This window comes from Ctenopharyngodon idella, chromosome 22 (genome assembly GCF_019924925.1).
Source record: "Ctenopharyngodon idella isolate HZGC_01 chromosome 22, HZGC01, whole genome shotgun sequence".
In the NCBI taxonomy this organism is placed as follows: domain Eukaryota; kingdom Metazoa; phylum Chordata; class Actinopteri; order Cypriniformes; family Xenocyprididae; genus Ctenopharyngodon; species Ctenopharyngodon idella.
In genome coordinates, this window is record NC_067241.1 from 21,094,650 (window position 1) to 21,117,481 (window position 22,832).

Here is a 22,832-nt window from a genome sequence, read left to right on the forward strand (position 1 = left end):
GCTTCAGAGAAAAGAAAAGAAAAGAAAAGAACAGAAACAAAGGAAAAAGAGTGAGTGAAACGAAGACTTGGAAATGGGACAGAAAAAGCCATACTAACGCCTGAAGCCAGAAACCACCAGACAATGGAAACATGGTTGCAAATACACCCACACATTAATGTTTTACTTTACGTCGTAAACAGATAGTTAACATTTTATAACATATATTATATATATATATATATGATTTTTATTATATTTTTAAGTTGAATACTCACATTTACTATTCTGTAGTCACTTCCATTCGAAGTATATTCAAACCTAAACAGTAGGGCGCAAAGTAAATACTGATGGTTATTTTAATATTAGATTAGATACTGTGGCACACACACCAGAATCGTTGTAAAGAAATATTTTCAAAATACGAAACTTTTCTCATTACATTTGATTTTGGTGATATATTTTAGTTCCAAACTCTAATGCATCTGATATGGCACTTAATTATTGTTCCTGGCCAATAACTCAGTATTGATTTGTAACAGGAGACTTGCCTGAGATGTGACCTTTTGCGTTTCCTGAGGTATCATGGGAAATGGAGTTTAATTGATGAGAAGGCAGATGTGTGGATGACATCACTTTATAATAAATCAAGATAACATTTTAAAATTTACTTACTTTTGAATATAAATAACAAACGTTAAAAGAACAGAGTTCAATAAAAATAGCCAACTTCAATCTGCTAGTTGGTTGGTGGATAGTCGAGACATATTTTACATCTAAATATCCTTTTTTTTGTCAAATTTAATACGACGTCCATCCTGACTAGGCCCATTTATGAGCGCTGCCAACTGTTAACATGGGCAATTTACCTCTCACAGATTTCACTAGGCCTACACATCTCCAATGTCAATGAACAGGCAAAGGGCATTAAGTGGACCTACTTTAATCCACACAAATTAGACGAAAATTCTCCATAATCCCGAATTAATGAAACTGTCGCGTCCTCGTACTTTCAGCGAAACGCTTGATGGTTTTTGGCGGCAAGCGCGTGCACTGGCGTGGATTACGTGCGCTGTGCCAGAAAGCACTGGGGGCACGAGGCTCGTTCCCGCGTCCAACCATTGGCTGTGACGACCGGCTGCTCGACGGGTGTAACTCGAGCCCGCGGCCGCCCGTCAGTCAGAAATAAAAAATCATTTGTCCGCAGCGGGCGCGCGGCTTGATTAAATATTAATAGCGGGAGGGAGACTGTTATCCGGTGTCGCGTGAAAAGTGATCCTCGGCCGCTCCGGAAGGGCATCGTGGCCTCACGGGTGGACAAACGGAGACGCAGTGAAAGAACAAAGTATGAATACTTGAAGCACTCACTCGAGGAACAAATAATGAGTTTAGTTAGTAATCTCACATCATTTTCATTGTGTACAAACATCAATACTACATCAAAGTACAAAGTATACTTATACATTTGAAACTGATTATTAGGTGATTGACTAATAAGGGTTTTATCTCTCACATTTATCGAGTGGATAAACATACACACAAAGGATCAGAAAGTCCAGCTGAGTTTATTTTTATTTTTTTTCACACTGCTTTCAAAAGGATTTCTAATTCTCTTCCCCTTACCTCACCTCACTTCCCCTCTACCTCTTCTTCGATCTGTCTCTCTATTGTCCTCCTCCCTGTCTGTCTCTCTCTCTCTCTCTCACTCTGTCTGTCTGTCGCTCTTTCTCCCTCAGTCTCGATTTGACCTTCACCATCTGCTTTGAATGAGAGCACTGTTCACTTTTGTTTAAAGGAACGCTAAAATCAGACATTCTCCCTGTCTCAGCCCAAACACAGTCTTATTACAGCGTTCATTGCCGGAGAGTGGGAACCTCACCCGCTCCCAATTATCTTCAGAATTCCCCTCACACACACATTTGCATGCTTATGCAGAAGTACTCTCAAACACACGCCGTCTTGACGCTTCGTGCACACGTATAAACACAGAGCACATGGTTGGGGACACCCTGGAATATCACAGAGGTGGGAGACGTGAATGATTCCAGTCTTTAGGTTGGGAATTCCAGCTTTAATTGGATCCGTGTGGCTATCAGGGAGGTGTATGCTTAGGCAGAGACCAGCACACACCGTAACATATGCACACACACAGCTGAGCTTCAGTTAAAGAAAAGTGGGTGTAGGAACAGCACTGGTAGTTGTAGTTAGGAAAGAGATGGATAAAAGTTTTACAAATGTTGATAGCAGAAGGAATGGACAGAGAATCAGGGAGATCAGGAGTTAAAGGAATATTCTGGGTTAAAAACTTTCAATGGAGTTGAATGTGGCTAATCTGTAAATGTTAAAGGGTTAGTTGACCCAAAAAAGAAAATTATGTCATTAATTACTCACCTTAATGTCGCTCCAAACCCGTAAGACCTTCGTTCATCTTCGGAACACAAGTTAAGGTATTTTTGATGAAATCCGAGAGCTTTCTGATCCCCCATAGACTGCAATGCAATTACCACTTGCAAGGCCCAGAAAGGTAGTAAAAACATCATTAAAATAGTCCATGTGACTACAGTGGTTCAACTTTAATGTTATGAAGCAACAGGAATACTTTTTGTGCGCAAAAGTAACAACTTTATTCAACAATATCTTCTCTTCTGTGTCAGTCTCCGACGCTTTTCACATTGTAAACACAGTGCAGTGCTTCCTGGTTCTACATCAGAATGCCGGCTCAGTATTGGCCGGCTCCTGCGTCAACATCACATGCATGCGTCATCTTGTTCATGTGAACAGCATCGGAGACTGACACGGAAGAGAAGTTATTTTTGTTATGTTTTGTTTTTTTTCGCACAAAACGTATTTTCGTAGCTTCATAACATTAAGGTTGAACCACTGCAGTCACGTGGACTATTTTAACGATGTCTTTAGTACCTTGCTGGACCTTGAAAGTGGTAATTGCATTGCTGATGGGGGATCAGAAAGCTCTCGGTTTTCATCGAAAATATCTTAATTTGTGTTCTAAAGATGAACGAAGGTCTTACGGGTTTGGAACGAAATGAGGGTGAGTAATAAATGACAAAATTTTAATTTTTGGGTGAACTAACCCTTTAAAGTCATCATGAAACGGAAGTTTTCTTCTTTATTGTGATGTATATCTGAGTGAAACGGCTTCTTGAACAAGAAAAATTGTAGGGCGGGACTTGATTTCGTCCATTGGGAATTTGTTGGATCGTTGGATTGTTGTGGTTTGCTATTGCTGTGATCTCTTATGAGTGACAAGTTGCCCCGCCCTCACACCAGTAAACACCATCAGAGAAGAGATGTGGGTGCAAGAAGGAGAGAAAGTTATTTTGATAAAGAGATTAAGAGGGCACATGAATTTAAAAAAATAATAATAATGATTTGCATACATAAATCATTTATAATAAACACTGCAATATTCCATAAAAAATAAGAATTGTCAATTTTGATTTCAAGGTGACTTTAACATACATTCTATTTCAATAGTATAGCCACAAGACGCAATCAATATAATGTTAATGATTTTAGTTTGATCAAATCGTTTGATCAACCTTTTTTGTATGTGAAAAGTTATAACCAATTTTAACATTTCATTGCCATCACAAAATAACACCTAAAACCCTTAAAACTACCAGGAAAATGATGAGAATTCAATTCAAGTTTATTTGTATAGAACTTTATTTTTTTTATAATAATATTGTTTCAAAGCTGCTTTACGGAAAGTATTCTGTTATCTGTCAGGGATGAGTGTGTCAAAGTAATGTCCATATGGCAGTAATATACAGCTATAAGAAATTATGTGGTTAGTAAACATCTGCCCGGTTTCACAGAACAGGCTTAAGCCTGGTTCCAGACTAAAATGCATGTTTGAGCTGGTTTAACTAAAAGCAACTTTCACTGACATATCTTATAATATGTGTCAGTGCCATTGTTTTGTCTCAAGATTCACACCAGTAATGTTTTTTCTAAGGCTCGTTTTAAAAAGCTACTTAAATGTCCTTATTTAACTAAGGCCTAATCCTGGCTTAATCTAAGCCCTGTCTGTGAAACCGAGATAGAAACAGGAAGGCAAAAGGAGAAGAATTAGTGTAGCTGCTGTTCATAACATTTCAGGCAAAAGATGATCATGTGCATTTAGTACCATTTCATCAGTTTTTAGTACAAGATTATGAAAAGCATTATGTGAATGCTTGGCTAAAAAGATGTCTTTAATCTAGATTTGAACAGAGAATGTTTACAAGAACAACTTTACAGTTCAAATAACATACAAGTTTTAACAGAATTCACTTTCATTGTAAGTGCCTCACCGTAACGTCGATTTTGCTTATTTTTAGAGAAAACAATGGACGAGTCAAAATAATTTTTTGTGGTAATCAACATTATGCCACAAATGCTGTCATCTGAGCTTGACTTGTATTGAACCCGTAATATTCCTTGAAAAATCATATCTTACATTTACAAACACCTGCATATTCTCAAAAGACAGGATTCACAGTGAATTACTCTTCTAGCGCACCCCTCAATCAGTAATCACCCCCACCTGGACAAACATTTCACACCCTGTACACACGCACACGGTCATGTTCCTGTAACATTTACCTTGTGTGCCACTTATTCACTGCACTTTCATCAGGGCAAAGTTTACAAGACTTTGCTATGACCCACCGCTGACTGCACACTTATCTAAATGAGTCAAAACACACACACACATAATCACTTCAATTTAAAATACACTTCTAATGAAATACTCATGAGATGAAGGTCAGTCTTGTGTTTTTAATGTGCAGTGGGCTGGGTTGAATTTAAAGCTCTTCAGCATGTGCATATGGTGGTGGGGCAGTTGAGAAGCTGGTCAATTTCACTCAAATGTAAGTACTTTAGCCTTGATTCACCAGCCACATGCACTACCAACACTACACATACAGACACAGCTGTGGGACTAAGTTGGGGGGTGGTGTGTGGGGGGGAGAGAGACTACATTCTCTTATGCTTTTTTGGAGTGTGATTTTACAGCTTTATCTTAGTTTGAGTGTGTTTTTCTATTGCTGAAATTATTCATTTAATAGCAGATATGGAGATACACATGCATGCTAATGAACGCTTGCCATGGAAAACCTCTAGCAGGATTTTATATGGAAAGGGTAAAAGAAATAAGAGCATGTATTTGCATGTCTGCAGTCTTACTGCCACCCAGTGGCCATTCAAGTCACATTCATGCACTCATGTTGTGGCACAGTTCAAATGTATGTTGAAGAACTGTATTATAGCTCCCTCTGCAGGACATGGTCGCTACATCAAGGACCTGCGATTTAAAGGGTTAGTTCACCCAAAAATGAAACTCACCCTCATGTCGTTCCAAACCCGTAAGACCTTCATCTTCGGAACACAAATGAAGAAATTTTTGATGAATTCCAAGAGGTATAGGACTCATCCATAGACAGCAATATAATCAACACTTTCAAGGTCCAGAAAGGTACTAAAGACATCGTTAAAACAGTCGATGTGACTGCAATAGTTCAACCTTAATTTTATGAAAAATTAAACAAAAAATAGCGACTTTATTCAACAATATCTTCTCTTCTGTGCCATTCTCATACGTTGTTTACATCTAATGCTTCCAGGTTCTACGTCAGAACAACGACTCATCATTTGGCCGGCTCCTGCGTCAGCATCACACGCATGCGTCGTGCTGTTCACATGATCAGCTTTGGCCAATACTGAGCCGGCATTCGGACATAAACACGGAAGCCTGCGCTGTGCTTACTGCATCACCTGCGTAAGGATAATGACAGGGAAGAGAAGAGATTGTTGAATAAAGTCATTATTTTTGTTTTGTTTATGCACACAAAAAGTATTCTCATCACTTCATAAAATTAAGGTTGAATCACTGTAGTCATGTGACTGTTTTAACGATGTCTTTAGTACCTTTCTGGACCTTGAAAGTGTTGATTATGTTGCTGTCTATGTCTCTCGGATTTCATCAAAAATATCTTAATTTGTGTTCTGAAGATGAATGAAGGTCTTACGGGTGTGGAACGACATGAGGGTGAGTAATAAATGACAGAATTTTCTTTTTTGGGTGAACTAACCCTTTAAAAACAGCATGTCTGTAGCATCCAAGTGGGTCCAGCACTAAAGCGACACCCACTGTAGTGAGGAATGATTTATTTAATACATTATTTGTCATTTAAAAAAATATTAAAATACACATTAAGAACGGGAAATATATGATTACAGTTTCTGAAAAAAATTATCTACATGAAAAAACTTGGATGTGTTGGATATAATTTGAAGAGAAAAAAAATCACTCAGAAATTGCTACTAAATTTCATAAATAATTCAATTCTATAATTGAATACTGAAAGAGTACTTTCTTTTAAAACATACTCCAAATCTTTACAGTATAATAATATCGAATTTCCCTAAAAATATGATCCCAATATTATGTTAAAACCTGAAGCTTTTGCTAATAGTTAATAGCAATGTAAATTTTTGATCCACATATATGTATTCAAACACCACTAAAAAAAAAAAAATCTATTTTTAATATCATAACATCTGTTTCCATTTAATTTATAAATGCATAGAACGATAATTTATGTAATTTTCTACACAATTCAGAGCAGTCCAAAAAAGTGCAAATCAACACATCATGCAGGTTATCAGTTTGGCAGCACTTTGGATTTATTTAAAATGTAGGCAATTAATCTTTTTCTTTTTAAAACTTTTAGGAAAGTTTTAGTGGGTTGAATTTTTAGTGGGTTGAATTTTTAAAGTACATATATAGGCTTCTCTTGAATCAGCATCTGTAGTGAAACAAAATCCTACATTTGTATTTGTGCCTTCTTTGCTCTGCATGTGCACTTGGTCCTAATCCAGCCTGAAAAATGAAAGCATATTGCTACAGTGTTGTTTTTCACGTCTCTGATGTAACCTAACCTACAGGACTGAGAGTGATTGAGCTCTTCGGTCGCTGTTCAGTGTCTAGGTGCTGAAACCTATTGTGCCATGATTGATGCAGCTTCTCCCACACTGTAAGACAACATTGCTCAAAAAAGAGCGTTTTAAAAGGTCTTGGTCATTTAGTTTCTGTATTTTATGTCTAGCATGAATAAACTTGTTAAGCCATTGAAAAAACGTTTTGAGTGAAGGGTGACATACCAAGTCAGATAAAGTCCAGGCACAAGCAGTTTAACATTAGCTGTTTTAAACCAACGTCTAATGCTCATCATAAAATTTAGCTGACACACACGCACTCTTATCTAGTTTTGTGCATCTAGACCACATGCCAATGTTCCCTCTCAAGAGACTTTAGGACTATAAAAGAGAGGTTTGGGCAGCCGTCCAACAAAACAATTAGCCATATTCTCGCAGCACATGGGAAACCAGGGTCCACTTTATCTTTCTAATGACCAACCCTCCCGGCCTCCTCCTCCTCCTCCTCCTCCCGCTGCCGGGCAGAGCGCAGCTGACCCGGGCAGTGTTCAGTGTTCTCTGCGGTGGTCTTGCGGTGATGGAGCGACTTGACTTATCCGTGCTGATATATATACGACGAACGTGCGCTTCGCACAGGAAATAAGGAGAACTTCTTTAAATAAAAAGAAAAAGACGTTCTTTTGGTTTTCAGATGATGACAGAAAAAGACGACGAAGAAAAAATTCTGTCTTATTCTCTTATAGCGAGGTGTGGAGAGCATTCCAGCTTCCCGTGAGAAAAAGATGTCCCATAAAACTAATTAGCATGAGATATAAATATTTTTACATCCTCTGTAGTGCCTCTAAATTGAAGCCTGTTATATAAATATTGAGACAGTTATATAAAAGAACGATCTAAAATCAACAAGAAAAAAATGTCAAAGTGTAAGAATCCAGGCAAAATGAAAAAATCCTTCATGATTGTCTCAAAAATCTACAGGTTACTGCTACAGTTGTTGCTTAAATTTTACAAAACTGCGTCTGCAATAGCAATAAGAACAATATTAATGCATTAACTTTAGAGTGTAGTCCAAAAGCCAACGAGAATATTATTTTTATGAGTTTTGTTTTGTTTTTTTGGGATTTTTTGGAAGTAAAATAAAGCCTGTGACTAACATTATTTAGAGACTTTTATGTTTTGTTCTACAACATAAATTACACAGTCGTTTTTAAAACGTCTTTTTTTTTTTTTTAAAATAGCCTATCAAGAATTGCTAAGCTAAATAATCACAAGTGAGTTTATGTTCATAAATAATTGCTATAGCAACTTAAGTTTATGTGTGTGTGTGTGTACTGCAGCTGTAACTGTGTGTATAAGTGAAATTTAAACAAAAATCACAATCACAACCCACCATCTTAAAAACCCTTACGAAATTCTGAGGTAACCCAAATTAGCCTTGAGGTCGCGCCAACAAATTGGCGCCATGACAGCTCTATTTTAATAATAATTTTTACGTTAATATTCTGTCTGCAGTTAATCAAGTAAATCCCAACATTGAGCGTCAAAACTTAACAACGAATTAAAAAAATAACAATAATAAACTAAAATAGTCTAAAGCATAGGCCTATAACTAAATAGGCTGTGGCAGCTAAAGTAACCGAAACATCACATTTAAGAACTCTTACACTGTGTAAGTAGGAAAGTATTTCTATAATCATATTTCATTTTAAGACTTATCAAAAGATTTCACAATGTTTAGAGCTGCTTTATTGCCCAAGCGTGTGTGTGTGTGTGTGTGCTTAAGCCTCCCTCGCTCTCAGTCTTGCACAGATCACCCCTCAGACTCTCCTTACAATAACAGCGCGTGATGGATGGTGGCGGCGAGCTTGTTATTGTCTTGCGCCATCAAACCGTTTTGTCTCACCGCGCGGATTTCTGTAATTCTGCGAGAGAACAGTGATGACTAGTTTAATGTGGAATACAGTTATATGCGCGGGGGCAGTGTTTTTCTAAGCTGTAAGACCGCGGCGTGGCTGTGACATCGGACGTCCCATCATCGGTAACTCCGGGTAACTCTTGCTCTCGCGCCCCTCAGAGGAGTGACGCATAAATATCTGTCCGCGCGCTATAAACATAACGGTCACAACCCCGCGCGAAATTAAACAACGGCTGCACAGTGAGATTAAGAGCCGCGCGATTTACTGGTCTAAAAACAACTGACCTTAAACACGGACCACGTCAGCCTACATTTTGTTAAGGCATGACTACTTTAAAAAAAGAAAGAAATATTTTTCAGAGTCAGGGGAATTAAAGAGTTTTTTGGAGAAGTATCACTATTAAAAGTGCTCTCTCTGATTTCCAAAACGGTTAAAGCTATGCTTATCTGATGACAGATATATCATGATAAAGAGAAGGTTTACGTTTCTTCCGATTAAGCGAATTAATCATGCTATCTCTTGCAGGCACGGTGACAGGGTGACTTGTCCTCTCGCCAGAGATCTTGAGAGAAAAAGGTGGGGCGAAATGATAACAAGGTTCACACAGGTCAAAGCAAAGTGAATAAACATGAACTCTCCGCCCATGCTCGATCAAAGAGGTAACTTGCATCGTTTGAAACTATAACATCAGTATTTTTTTTATTTACAATTATTCTTATGGCAACAGCAAAGGCACGTGATGTCACGCGCCATATCAACAAAGCCCTGTGTATAATGATTTGTCGTGTTTTTTTATATATATATAAAAAAGTGATGACATAATCTTTATAAAAACAGCTTAATAAAAATCACACGTTGTTGCCTTGAACCCGCAAGGCCCAAGTGTGAATATTTAAATAGATATCAATTTCTCTTTACAGGAATGCGAGTGAGGATGTTGTCCCCAGTTATTCCCACTCGTGTGTTTGGATAGGAGATGACATGTTATTCTTTTTTAACTAAAATATTTAAAATAGGTCCATGTTTTAAGTCCATCTGGTGTCTCAGGAAGCTGTAGTCCCACATAAACGTGTAGAATTCAGCATTTCTTTAAGTTCGTTTTCTGGTTTTCCCGCCACCATAAACGGCCACGTCTGAGGAAAAACATATGAATGAAAGTTAAATTAAAATTAGTAAGTATATCAAATAACTGAAAAAAGTCCTCTTGCTTTAAATGTGTGTAAACAACCTCGATATTATACACTGAAGATATTTCATACCATTTTGTCAAGTACTATAATTGTCTATAAACTATTGAAATAAAAAGGCATTAGCTCGGTTTTGAAAATAAGCTTTCTGAAGGCCTATACTTTTCAGAACATGCTAATTTACCATTTATACACTATGAACATATCAACACACTAAAATGGAAAACTTTTTTACTCTATACCTTCTTCAAGTAAAATCAAAGTGCTGCCAAAGTCAAATTTTCGACCATTTGAAAAATTCTGAAAACTCGGAAATAAAAACTAGCAGAAATTGTTGTTAAAATGATTGGAAACAAATATGTTGTTAATGATGGAAACATTTTACATTGTACATAGTCTACTGTATAGACCATAAACGCATCTTGCTTCCTGGTACTTTTTTCTGTGCAAATTTTCAAAAAAGTTTCTCACCAGGTTGACCGGATGTATGTAGCCATTCTCGTATTTGTCATTGGCGAGTATCTGTCGCAGGTGCGCGATGTAGCTGGAGGCCAGTCGCAGGGTGTCCAGCTTGGAGAGTTTGGTGTCCGGCGGAACCCACGGTAAAGTCGTCTTCAACCGGGAGAAGGCTTTGCTCAGCACGCGCATCCTCGCTCTTTCGCGCGCGTTCGCCGCGTTCCTCTGGACCTGCTTGCCCTCTTGGGCCACACCGTTGGGCGCTGATTTGCGCATAGCGGCTGATTTGCGCCTCTTTCCCGTAAATTCTGTAATCGATGCCCCTTCGCAGTTGGAGCTGTCCTCCGTGCTCTCGTTTGATGTCCCCGGGTCTTTACCGGAACCGAATTTCAAAAGACCATCCAGCAGCTCAGACTCGTGAAATTCATCCACATCGCTGATGGAGCCGGTGGACATGTTGAGCTGCAGGACGAGGATGTAGTGGAGAAAACTACGACTGAGGAGATTCGATGTAAATGGACCTGGAGATAAACGCAACTGCCTTCAGAGTTGAAACGTGTCATGCGCGAGCTGAGGATGACCGTAACTTGTAACTCACGAGCTAGAAGATCTTACCATTTATCTCTCGTGCTCAGGGGCGTGCCCCCGCACGCGGCGACATACTCCTCGTGGAAGCAAAGACTAAACCTGCTCAGATAATACAATTATGCACCAGTTTTGCAGAGATAATAATGTAATGTTGTCATTTATCACGCATGCATCCGTAGCAGAAAAAAGAACATCTCTGGAACAAATTGTGGGTTTTAATCCACTGTGCAATAATTCAGATTATTCTGAATAATTTGGTATTAGTTTCAGGTATATTATAGATACAATACAACCACAATAAGCACCCATTTATTTAACAATAAATATTTTAAAATCAAGATTTGTAATAAAGATACAAAAAATATAAGAATTTTATATTTTTCTAATAAAGATAAAAATGTTTTTCGAGCACAATTTCGCCTTTTCTATTAATAAAACATTGTCATCCCCTCTTAATTTCAATTTAGAAACAATGACAAGAAATATAATTCTTAAATTCTTAATTTCAAAATAGTGAAGAAAGAGCAGAGTACAACAACCGTTTTCTTTCTTTTTCTGTATATCCAATTAAGATTCACACTTATTAATGCAACTATATGGCATTTTTTTTCAAAGGCGTTATATATAATAATAGCCTAATAATAATAATAATGTATTATTATTATTAAAATGTTACATTAAAAATATTAATTTACTTTTTTAAAACCAAAGACATCTTTAGTATTCGTGATATATATTATCAGTTGGAAATAATGTAATTGTTATACATTTAAATTTTTATAACTGCTGACAGAGGTAGGTTAAATGTCTGTTTCACGTTAAGCATCTGCAAAAGGGCGCCTGCACTTGCTCTCTGAATTTTAAGTTGTCAGGTGGCATTTGACTGAGGATTTCAATGGTGGGTCTCTGACCGGAAATAACGATTGCGCGCACTGGAACAGTGGGATTCATAAAATGTTACAGTGATGACCGCACGCGTAATCACGCATTGCTCATGGGAGAGTCCGTGCAGCTTTCAGCACCGATGCCCTCTAATAGGATCCCACGAGAAGCGTCTCAAATGGCCCACTGGCGCCTCCGGAGGGGCACGTGAAATGGATACTCCGCGTCCCCAAACCCCATGTTTTGTTTTTTTAATGGTACCCCACACCGGTCTCTAATACAACCGACTAATTCAAGCCAAAACATCCCGATCTGGGCGAGCTCTAAGTGGCGAGGTTGAAGGCGACTCGAGTGGTTTTAAATAAGGTGATGATTGCTACGACACACGCGGGGGTATCTGCTCTCTCCTCAGCATGCTAGTTAGTGCCCATCATCCTTAGATGCCCTTAGTTACAGTGACGCACAGATTAAATGAATGCGTAAAATTTTAAAAAGAACGATACATTCACGTGCTAATTGCAAGCTGATTATCAAAGAAGGAGAGAGAGAATCTCCAGAGGTCTGCCCTCTGACACTACAGAGTTCCGGTGTCTTAGAAACAGCATCTCTCCCCTCCCTCCACCACAGCAAATTAGGCTACCAAAGGTATTTTAACCTTGCCGCAGTTCTTAACCACACAGATGAATGGACAGAGCAAGAGCATATCACGTTTTACAGAGATTACTACAGGTGTGATAAACCAAATGAGAGTTGTTTTCAATTATCTTAAGCAGAAGAACCTTTACAGATGAATGCTCAGTGCAGATAAAAGTTTATTTTAATAAGGGTCATAGTCTTTCTGACTCTGAGTCTCTTTCTTCCACCCTGGTGGGTGGGCTGGTCAAAAGAAAAGAAAAAAAGTGGGATATAAGATTAATAGTCCTGTCCTAATGCAGCATTATGTGAAGAGCTTAAAATAGCCACTGTTTTCTCAGACTGAGCTCTCTCATCTTCACCGACACTAAAGATAAAAAGACAGGCTAATACAGAAGAGTCCCTATATTGCATTCAATAACATTATAAAAAGGAATTCAGACATTACCTGCAGAAATAATATTTACATATTTATTTATCATTTTGATATATTAGTCACATTTGAAGCATCCATAATCAAATGTCTATTGTGAAAAAAATGCATAAAAAAAGATGATTCATCACATTCAGCAATTATTACTATGAATAATAATAACAACAACAGCAACAATAAACAGTATCCATAACCATATCTTCTTGATTTTTATATACATGCACTGAGCAGTCATCTATAAAAATCTTTAAATTATGTTTGCTAAAAATAATTTAAAACAATTAATAAAAATATAATAAAATGAATATAATAGAAATATATTATACCGGTTGTAGTGTATAATATAATAATTATAAAGCTTTTGCAACATTATAAATCTCTATACTGTCACTTTTGATCAATTTAATGTATCCTTGCTGAATAAAAGTATTAATTAATTTCTCCCCCCCCCAAAACTCCCAAACTTTTGAACGGTAGTGATAATGTTACATAAGCTTTGTATTTCAGATAAATGCTGTTCTTTTGAACTTTCTATTCATCAAAGAATCCTGAAAAAAAAAATTTCAACATTGATAATAATAATAAATGTTTCTTGAGCAGCATATTAAAATGATTTCTGAAGGATCATGTGACACTGAAGACTGGAGTAATGATGTTGAAAATTCAGCTTTGCATCACAGAAATAAATTGCATTTTAAAATATATTCAAATAGAAAACAGTTATTTTAAATTGTAAAAATATTTCACAATATTTGGTGATATCCGGTAGTGTATATTGCATTTTATTAATTACAATATGTGGAAATAATGACTATATATGATATGAATTTCAAAATTCTTTTGTAATCACTGACTGCATCCAAGATCTCTGTCTTTCTGTTCCTCTGGTGTAACGGTGACAGACAGCAGCAGGTGAACAGCAGTCTTTGTAAATGAAAAATGAACGAACAAATGCCACAGAATGTGATGTTCTCAGTGGTGTTAGTGGGGATATCACTAATTAGCTCTATAGGGTCAAAGGTTACTGGAAACTGGACACTCACATGTCCACATCCGACTTAGAGCTCAAGCACACACACACACACTGACTCTTACTCTAAGATACATATACACACACACAGGAGAGGCGGTCACCCAACTCGCAAGATGACAGATAACAGCAACTGCACACACACTTAATCTTGCATGTACTTCAATGACACACTCGCTACAACATGGCATCTAACAAATGGTGTTTCCAGGCCAGCACTAAACTCTAGGAAGGGAAAAAATTTTAAGTGACAACCTTGGTAAAAAAAAATAAAGAGATGAATTAGAATAACAAAACAAGACAAAAATGTTGATTTACCGGCTTGAATACAAATTATCCAGTTAGGCCGCACTTGGGTCAAACATTGTGGAGTCACTTAATAAAAACATAACACCTCATGAAAGACTTTATAACTGACAAACTGTTTAATATAGATGGATGGTCTGGTTTTAAATGCTGCTTAAGGAATTGTTTTTAAAAGAGGAAGCCTGACGCATACACTACTTTGGAATGTACGAGACAAATCTGTGGGTTAGTGAATATGCTGTTTTGTTTAGATAATCATATACAGTTATGTCTGTGCATCTGACCTGTAGGATGCTTATTGTGTCACAAGGGACATGGACGCAAGCGAGGAAAGGGATGAGGTCCTGGAGTGCAGTCTGGGATGAACACTGACCTGGAATGGATCGGCTGTCAGATATTATCAAGATGTCTTGCAGCTGTGTATGTGTTGTATTTGTGGATGTGTGTGTGGCTTGTGTTTGTGTTTGTGTGTGTTTTGGGGTAGGGAAGCTGGGAGTGGTGGCGTTACTCCCCTGCACTGGAGCTGCTAACTGCCAAGGTCAATGTCCATAGTCGGAATGCACAAGTGTTTTGCCTTGTCGCAAAGTTTTAGGGAGGACACACAACCCTGGACATGAATATGTTTAAGAGAAGAATACAAGGGAGATTCTTTACAAAATCAAAGAAATATTTGATAAATTTTAAATGATAAATATGGTAAACTAATATTTCACCAAATACAGTCTTTGTAAATTGTTGCATGAAGATGGAAAGAATCATTCATATTTGGGGAGTATATTTGGGGTATATCTACTCCTTTTTCCAAAATGTCAGAACATTGAATTTTTCTAAGCAGACACAAACATTAAAAGTAATGTTGTAATAAGACAAACACATTCCAATTTTAGATGACAAAGTGCATGAAGGCAAGGAAATACACATGCATTACATACGTACATACACACACACATACACATATACACTGTAAAAAATCAAAAGTTGAGAAAAATTAAAAGTTTAAGGCAACAAGCTTCAGCAGATTTTTGAGTTTTCTCAACTTGTATTCATTTTATACAACAAAAAGTTAATTTGTGACATAATGTTATTAAAAATATTTTAATATAATGAAAAAACATATTAACATTTTAAAATATATTTAAACTATATATATTTATTTAATGTGTGTGTATATATATTTAAATATATTTTAAAATGGTAATATATTTTTTAATTATATTAAAATATTTTTTAATAATGTTTTATATATATATATATTAAAACAATTAAATTGTTACATAAAATTATTAAACATTTTAATATTTAATGAAAAAAATATATTAACATTTTAATATATATATATATATTAAAATGTTTATATATATATATATATATATATATATATATATATGTATATGTATATATATATATATATATATATAAGATGTGTGTGTTTATATATTTAAATATATTTTAATATGGTAATATATTTTTTAATTATATTAAAATATTTATTAATAATGTTATGTAACAATTAATATATATATATATATATATATATATATATATATATAGAAACAATTAAATTGTTACATAAAATGATTAAAAATTTTAATATAATGAAAAAAATATATTAACATTTTAATATATATATATATATATATATATATATATATATATATATATTAGATGTGTGTGTTTATATATTTAAATATGTTTTAAAATGGTAATATATTTTTTAATTATATTAAAATATTTTTTTAATAATGTTATGTAACAATTTTTATATATATACATACACACACACACACACACACATTAATTTCAAATATGTGAATGGAATTTTTGCAAGGCATACTGTCTGTGACATTCAGAACTATGAAAACACTGGCGGTCCATCCAATCAGGAGGCAGGAAAACAGTTCAAAATGTAATAATTCTCACCAGGCAGTTCTTTTAAAGATTTGTTTACATAAAATGAAAGCAGGCTTTCTTACGCTCACACTCTATGGGTTCATCTTAAAGTTGTGCATGTGGGGAAGGCCAGGCCGGACAGATGTGGGGGTCACCCCAAAGCTGTGTTTATGGGACGGTTTGTGAGATTGAGCCGAGGGTCTGATAAATCGATCGTGTGAGGCTGAGGTTATTTACATTATATCTCTCACAAGGCCAGAGATAAACGACTCTCTCCTCTATATGAGCTTCATCACACTCAACCTACTGCTCCTCTTCTCATCGCTTAAACTCTATGCACACACACATGCTCAAATTCACCAGGTGCATGAAACTTCATACTATGTTGTGAACACGTGTAACTATGATGGAGACGGAGTGGGACAAAAAGAGAGAGACAGAGATGGAAGGACATAATCTTTGCATGAGAGTACTGTGGGAGGGAGTCACATGGGACATATTTTCAAATGAGCAGAGCCAGCACAATCTATAAAGCTAAATGTTTCTGTGTCCACAGAGAGTGTGTGTTATCATCAGCATGAGAGTACAGACCAGTGAGGACAGCTAACAACCCCCAAACTTCCCAGCAAAACTCCAGTATCAAACCTCCTGTGTTCAAAAGTTCCTGTCTGTGTCACTCTCTTTAAATCTCTTTAGCTTCATGTCTTCCCTATTAGGCTGTAGGTATTCAGAAATACCTAGTCAATGAAATGTAGCCAAACTGTTTTTTAACAATACTCTGGCAACCACCCAATACACACTAATGCCCTTGTAATTCCATAGAATTTGTTCAGAATACCTCATAGTAACATCCTGGCAACAACCCACAACACCATAGCAACGCCCTAGCAACCACCAAGGTTATTATTGTTAAATAAGGCTAATACACTCTTAAAAATAACTGTAAAAATGAAGCAAATTTATACAGTAAAATACTGTTTTCTATTGAAATAGTAATATAGCGTAAAAACAATGCATTCTAGGTAATATTATTAGTCGTTTTCGAGAAAGTAACCTATAGGCTACTTTCTAGAAAATGACAAATATTACCCAGAATGCATTGTTTTTACAGTATATTACTTCTGTATATTACAATGCACTCTGGGTAATATTATTTGTCGTGTTCAAGAAAGTAGCCTATAGGCCTCTTTTCTTAAAACGACAAATATTACCCAGAATGCATTGTTTTTACAGTATATATACTGTTTCAATGGAGAATGTTTTTTTTTCTACATTTTTTAGAGTGTACTATTAAAAACATTTTAGATAATTGAAATAAAATAAAATATAAGTATTAGATGAAAAACTTGCCTTGCCTTTTTGCTACCGTAACTAACTAAATAAGTTTAAGTTGAAGCTCTAAAATTAATAACTGAAAGTAAATAAAAGCTAAGACTGAAATAAAAACTAAAACTGTCAAAATTACTAAAACTTACATTAAAATGAAAATCAAAAATATACAAATAAAAGTTCATTCAAAATTCAATCAATATCCAATTAATAAAAAACTATATAAACAATACAAAAATAACACGGGCAACAACTCAGAAAACCTTAGTAACCTCATCGCAAAACCTTGGTAACCACCCAGAACACCCAGCAAGGCCCTGGTAACCACTCAAAACACCTTAGCAACCTCATAGCAACACCCTCATGATTTATTTTCAGACCTGAGATCTACCTGGAATTAAAACCCATCCTCACGCATACAGTGTCTATCAACAGGAAATATTCCTTTTCATGTTTGTTTGTTCTTAGTACACAAGTTGAAATAAATTGAATAAAAAAGAGGCTATATTTCACACAGATAATCCTACATAGCACTAACACTCACAAACTTCTGTTTTTCACTCACACATACTGTATACGTCTGAAATTTCCCAACATTAGTGGCTGTGTTTTTGCCAGTCGGCCCATTAGCAGGATAATGAGAGGAAGAGAGCTGGCTCTGTGCTGCTCGTTTCGTAATGCTGCATCTGTGACTCATAGCTCAAACACTACAAACACACATACAAAACTCATACTCCAGCATCATACTTCCATCAGTCTGTTTGACAAGCCTGACACCACTTGTTTATGTCTACAAACAGGAATTAATATCATGCAATAAAAAATATGAGGAGGGAGATGCTAGAGTGAAAGATTTGGATGGATGAAGCATTTTTTTTCTTCCTCATCAGAAGTCAAGGGTCAGACTTTAAAGTCCTATCTTGATGTCTACCGTTTAATGTGATGGGTTCTGCGCTCATACATATGTGCGTATGCTCCCACATTCACTCCTCACACTGTTTTATCACCAAAAATTAGTCTGAAAGCAGTGCCTGCCAAATATCTTTATGGTAATGAGCAGTTCTGAGGTTGGTTCTGACCCACTCCCAGGAAGTCTAGATATCAGTATGGCTCAGATGGAGCTCTCTTGGGCTTCTGCAGCGCTGAGCTCACGGTGTGGAGCTGATAACCAGGCAGAAAGGCAGACTGGAGTCCGCCGGGTGTCCGCCAAGCCGGAGAAAAGCCCTATCGCAGCAGTGATAGAGAGGACATGATAACTGCCTCTAATGCAATATGTCTCAAACTCCTACATTATGATACTGCACATGACTGCCTCCCTATTCTCACACACAAACACACATGGCTTTCTCTTTATTTTCTATAGATTTCCATCCACATGGCCTTACATGAAGTCCCTCCTTTAAACTGCTTCTCTCCACGCTCTACACAGTCTTAAAATGATACGTTTTAATTAAAATGTGTCTTAAAGCTCAATGTCATATTACAAACCTATAGTTTTTGGGGTCTAAAGAAATCCATGTCTCCTTGGTATGCTTATGAGAATTTCGTGAGAGAAGTGAATCAACTGTTCATAAATGGATTGTTTGTAAATAATTGTTCTTGAATGAATTGGTGTTGAATGAACTGATGAATGAATCATTCATAAATGAATTGTTTGTAAACGAATTGCTTCTAAATGAATCAGTAAATGAATCATTTGTAAATGAATTGATCTTTTGATTCAAATCTTTTCATGAATCAGATGATGCATCTCACAAATCAGATCTGGGCCGCGTTTCCCAAATGCATCGTAATCCTAATTAGATCATAGAAACCATTGGCATCAATGCAGTCTACGAACTACTTAGGCTTACGATGCTTTTGGAAAATGCATTGTAATGGAATATGCATGGATTGGAATATATCACACAATACTGTCATACTGCTTTTGTGTCATTTTTAAGGAGGTCCTTGATTATCATTTTGCTTTTTTAACTTTAGCTAGTGTGTAATGTTGCTGTTTGAGCATAAACAACATCTGCAAAGTTACGATGCTCAAAGTTCAATGCAAAGGGAGATATTTTCTTTTACAGAAATCGCTTTTTAAGGACTACAGCAAACGGCTGGTAGGGACTGCAACGAGCTTCTTCCAGGGTTGGTGACATCACAAACCCAAAATTTACATAAACCCCGCCCCCGAGAACATGCAACAAAGGGGGTGAGGCCATGTTGGGCTGCTTTAGAGAAGAGGAAGAGTTGTTGTAGTAGAGTGTTGTTGTCATGCCGTCATTTTACGCCGGACTGCTTCACAAACGAGAGTCAATTCAACACTGGATTTGCACAAAAGATTAGCATGACGGCACATGCTAGTCGATGAGTTGAATCAACTCCACAGCAACTACATAAATTTATCCACTAACCATTCAGAAACGTCCAGTTTCATTCTAAAAGTTGTAACTTCTTCCTGAGTCTCTCCATCAGTGTCGACTCCGGTTTGAACAATGTAAGGCTGAACACCGTTACTGACAATCCTCATTTTGGCTGCGTGAGATTCTACAGCTTTGTTGTTGTTGAGAAACCAAAGCGCGAGCTGTTAAAGCTCCGCCCTCTTCTGGAAAGGGGGCCGGGAGCAGAAGCTCATTTGCATTTAAAGGGACACACACAAAAACAGCGTGTTTTTGCTCACACCCAAATGGGGCAAATTTGACAAGCTATAATAAATGATCTGTGGGGTACTTTGAGCTGAAACTTCGAAGACACATTCTGGGGACACCAGAGACTTATATTACATCTTGTGAAAAGAGGCATAATAGGTCGCCTTTAAGTTTGAAAGCTCCAGTCCATTCATAGTCACTGCATGGGAAAAAAAGCATCTCTGCAGAACTTTTGTGTTAAACAAGCAGAAAGAAAGCTGTGTGGGTTTGGAACGACATGAGGATAAGTAAATGATGATAAAATATTAATTTTTTTGGTGAACTGTTCCTTTAAAACTGAATCTGAATCTGTGGCTTATAGCTCTTGCAATATTTGTAAATCTCTTTGGAAATGGATTGAGGGTCAGAGCAGAGACTGAACCCCCAGAACTGCCACTTAAAAATCCTTCATCACTCTGTCAGATGGGGTTGGTCTAATGCGCTCTAATGTCTTCCAAAAGGATGTTACTACAGGAAGGAACATGAGGAGAGAGAAGTGGTCCCTGGGGGGTGTGTGAGTGAACCCTAAACGTGTGCATCAAAGTGGGCAATGGTTCAAGGAGATGTTGCAGCGGCAAAGTCTATCAATCAGTAATGTACTTCATTACATACCACACACACACACAAGACATACAATACCGTTCAAAAGTCTAAGGTCATTAAGATTTTAATGTTTTTAAAAGAAGTTCACCGATTCGCTGCATTAATCTGAACAAAAATACAGTAAAAACAGCAATTTTGAACATTAGTGTACCATAAACTATTGTTTTACATAAAGGTGGCTTTGTCAGATTTAGTTAACTTTGTTGCTTAAGTATAGCTAAGTAAACCCACACACCATTTAGGTGTGGAATGACTGAGGATTGAGGGTCATTAAAACACAATCACTGTCTTTTTTTCATTCGTCCTCTCGAGTATTTCATTATCTCCATCTGTTCTTACCATGGAATGCAATAGCATTAACAGTGACCCTTAAAAGCTAAACTACTAGATCTTTTCCTTCCTTCGAACATATTTGTTACTATTTTGTTTAGTTGACAGCATTTACGTTTTTATCTGTGTTTATTGTCCGTCTAGCACAGTGTTAAGCATGTGTCTGCTTCTCAAGAGTCCAGCTGCAGGCGTTCTATGATACTTCCCATGTTCACAAAAGCTCTAACACTCCCTCTATGGAACTGAAGTTCATTATATAGGTATTTAAGCTCTGTTGTACAGAGATGAGGTGAGCGATGACTGATGATTGAGACGTTTAATTTAACGCCAACACTTTGGGATAGTCAAGACTGAGTGATTCATGTATAATGAGTCTCTCTCTCACTCCCTCACATACACATGCACTCAACATAGTCAGACAGACACTCGGATACATATAAACACCTTATACATTTTCCGATTCCTCCCCATGGTCCTTTCATCCTTCTCTCACTCTGTAAACATGACAGAATTTAGCTGATGAACGAAGTTGAACTCATACAGTGTGGAGTAACACTCATGCTAATGACATTCCTGTACACATTCGCACACCTAGATAGTTGCTGTTGTTTCTTAAAGGAACAGTTCACACAAAAAAGGAAATGTTGTCATTTACTCACCCTCCTGTCATTCCAAACCCACCTGTTTTTCTCTCTTTTGCAAAACAAGATATTTTGTAGATTGTCCAGGCTGCTTTTTTCCTTAACCTTTTTTTTTTTTAATGGGAAAAAGCACCATAAAAGTACCATCTGTTGTGCACTAAAACTCTTCAAAATCAATATGATACATTTGTGTGAGCAAAAGGCAGAAATTGTCATCGTTATTCACAAAAAAATCTGAGGCTGTAGCTCTAAAATTTAATTTGCTTCTGCATTCGATTCAAACACAGTGTTGGTGGTAACGCATTACAAGTAACTTGAGTTACGTAATCAGATTACTTTTTTCAAGTAACTAGTAAAGTAACAAATTACTTTTAGATTTGCAACAATATATTTTTTAGTTACTTCAAGTAACGCAAGTTATTTTGTTTTCCCATGTATTGACTGACAGCTCTCCTGTCGCCATGTTGAGAGAAATCGGAAGTAAAAGCAGAGACGTTGTGTCTAAACATGATGGTTATTGTAGTTCTAGACTAAATGTGAACATTTACTCATCTCACTTGCACAAAAACAGAGTCAGTATTCCTCAAAATGAATAAAAACAGTGATATGCAATCTCAGAATATTTGCACAAACCTGCAATAATTAAATATGTTAAATTAAACAAATATACTTTATGTATTTAATCTCACTTTATTCACCAATGTCTTTGCTGCTGACCTTCGATGATTCAATTCAACCATAATAATAAGCAAAAATTACTTTAGATGAACATCACATTTGTGATCAACCTGAAGCTTATTCATTTCACTTTTGGTGTGAAAAGGGCCTTAACATTTGCCAAAAATAGATCTTTTTTGTTGTTATTAAAAAACTAACAAACAAGCCCAGGTGAGAAAATGTAATGCAAAAGTAATGTAACATTACTTTCCATTAAAATTAACTTACTTAGGGAGTAACACAGTTTTTACTTTTAAAAGTAACTTTCCCCAACACTTCAAACATGTGTACGTGT

At 36.5% G+C, this 22,832-nt stretch overlaps 1 protein-coding gene across 1 annotated transcript; it reads right to left on the minus strand.

The window, feature by feature from the left end:
- Positions 1-9,512: 9,512 nt before the first annotated feature.
- On the minus strand, positions 9,513-11,087 carry tcf21 (transcription factor 21). The gene is made up of 2 exons (XM_051879377.1): positions 10,499-11,087; positions 9,513-9,973 (listed from the first exon to the last, which is right to left on the minus strand). The coding sequence occupies exons 1-2, from the start codon at positions 10,937-10,939 to the stop codon at positions 9,884-9,886; spliced, it is 531 nt and encodes a 176-aa protein (XP_051735337.1). The 5' UTR covers positions 10,940-11,087; the 3' UTR covers positions 9,513-9,883.
- Between the last annotated feature and the right edge of the window lie 11,745 nt (positions 11,088-22,832).

Coding starts and splice junctions, on each gene's coding strand:
- tcf21 (XM_051879377.1), bottom strand. CDS start 10,939: ATGTCCACCGGCTCCATCAGCGATGTGGATGAATTTCACGAGTCTGAG. Junction 9,974..10,498: donor ACATACATCCGGTCAACCTG/GTGAGAAACTTT, acceptor GTTTTTCCTCAG/ACGTGGCCGTTTATGGTGGC.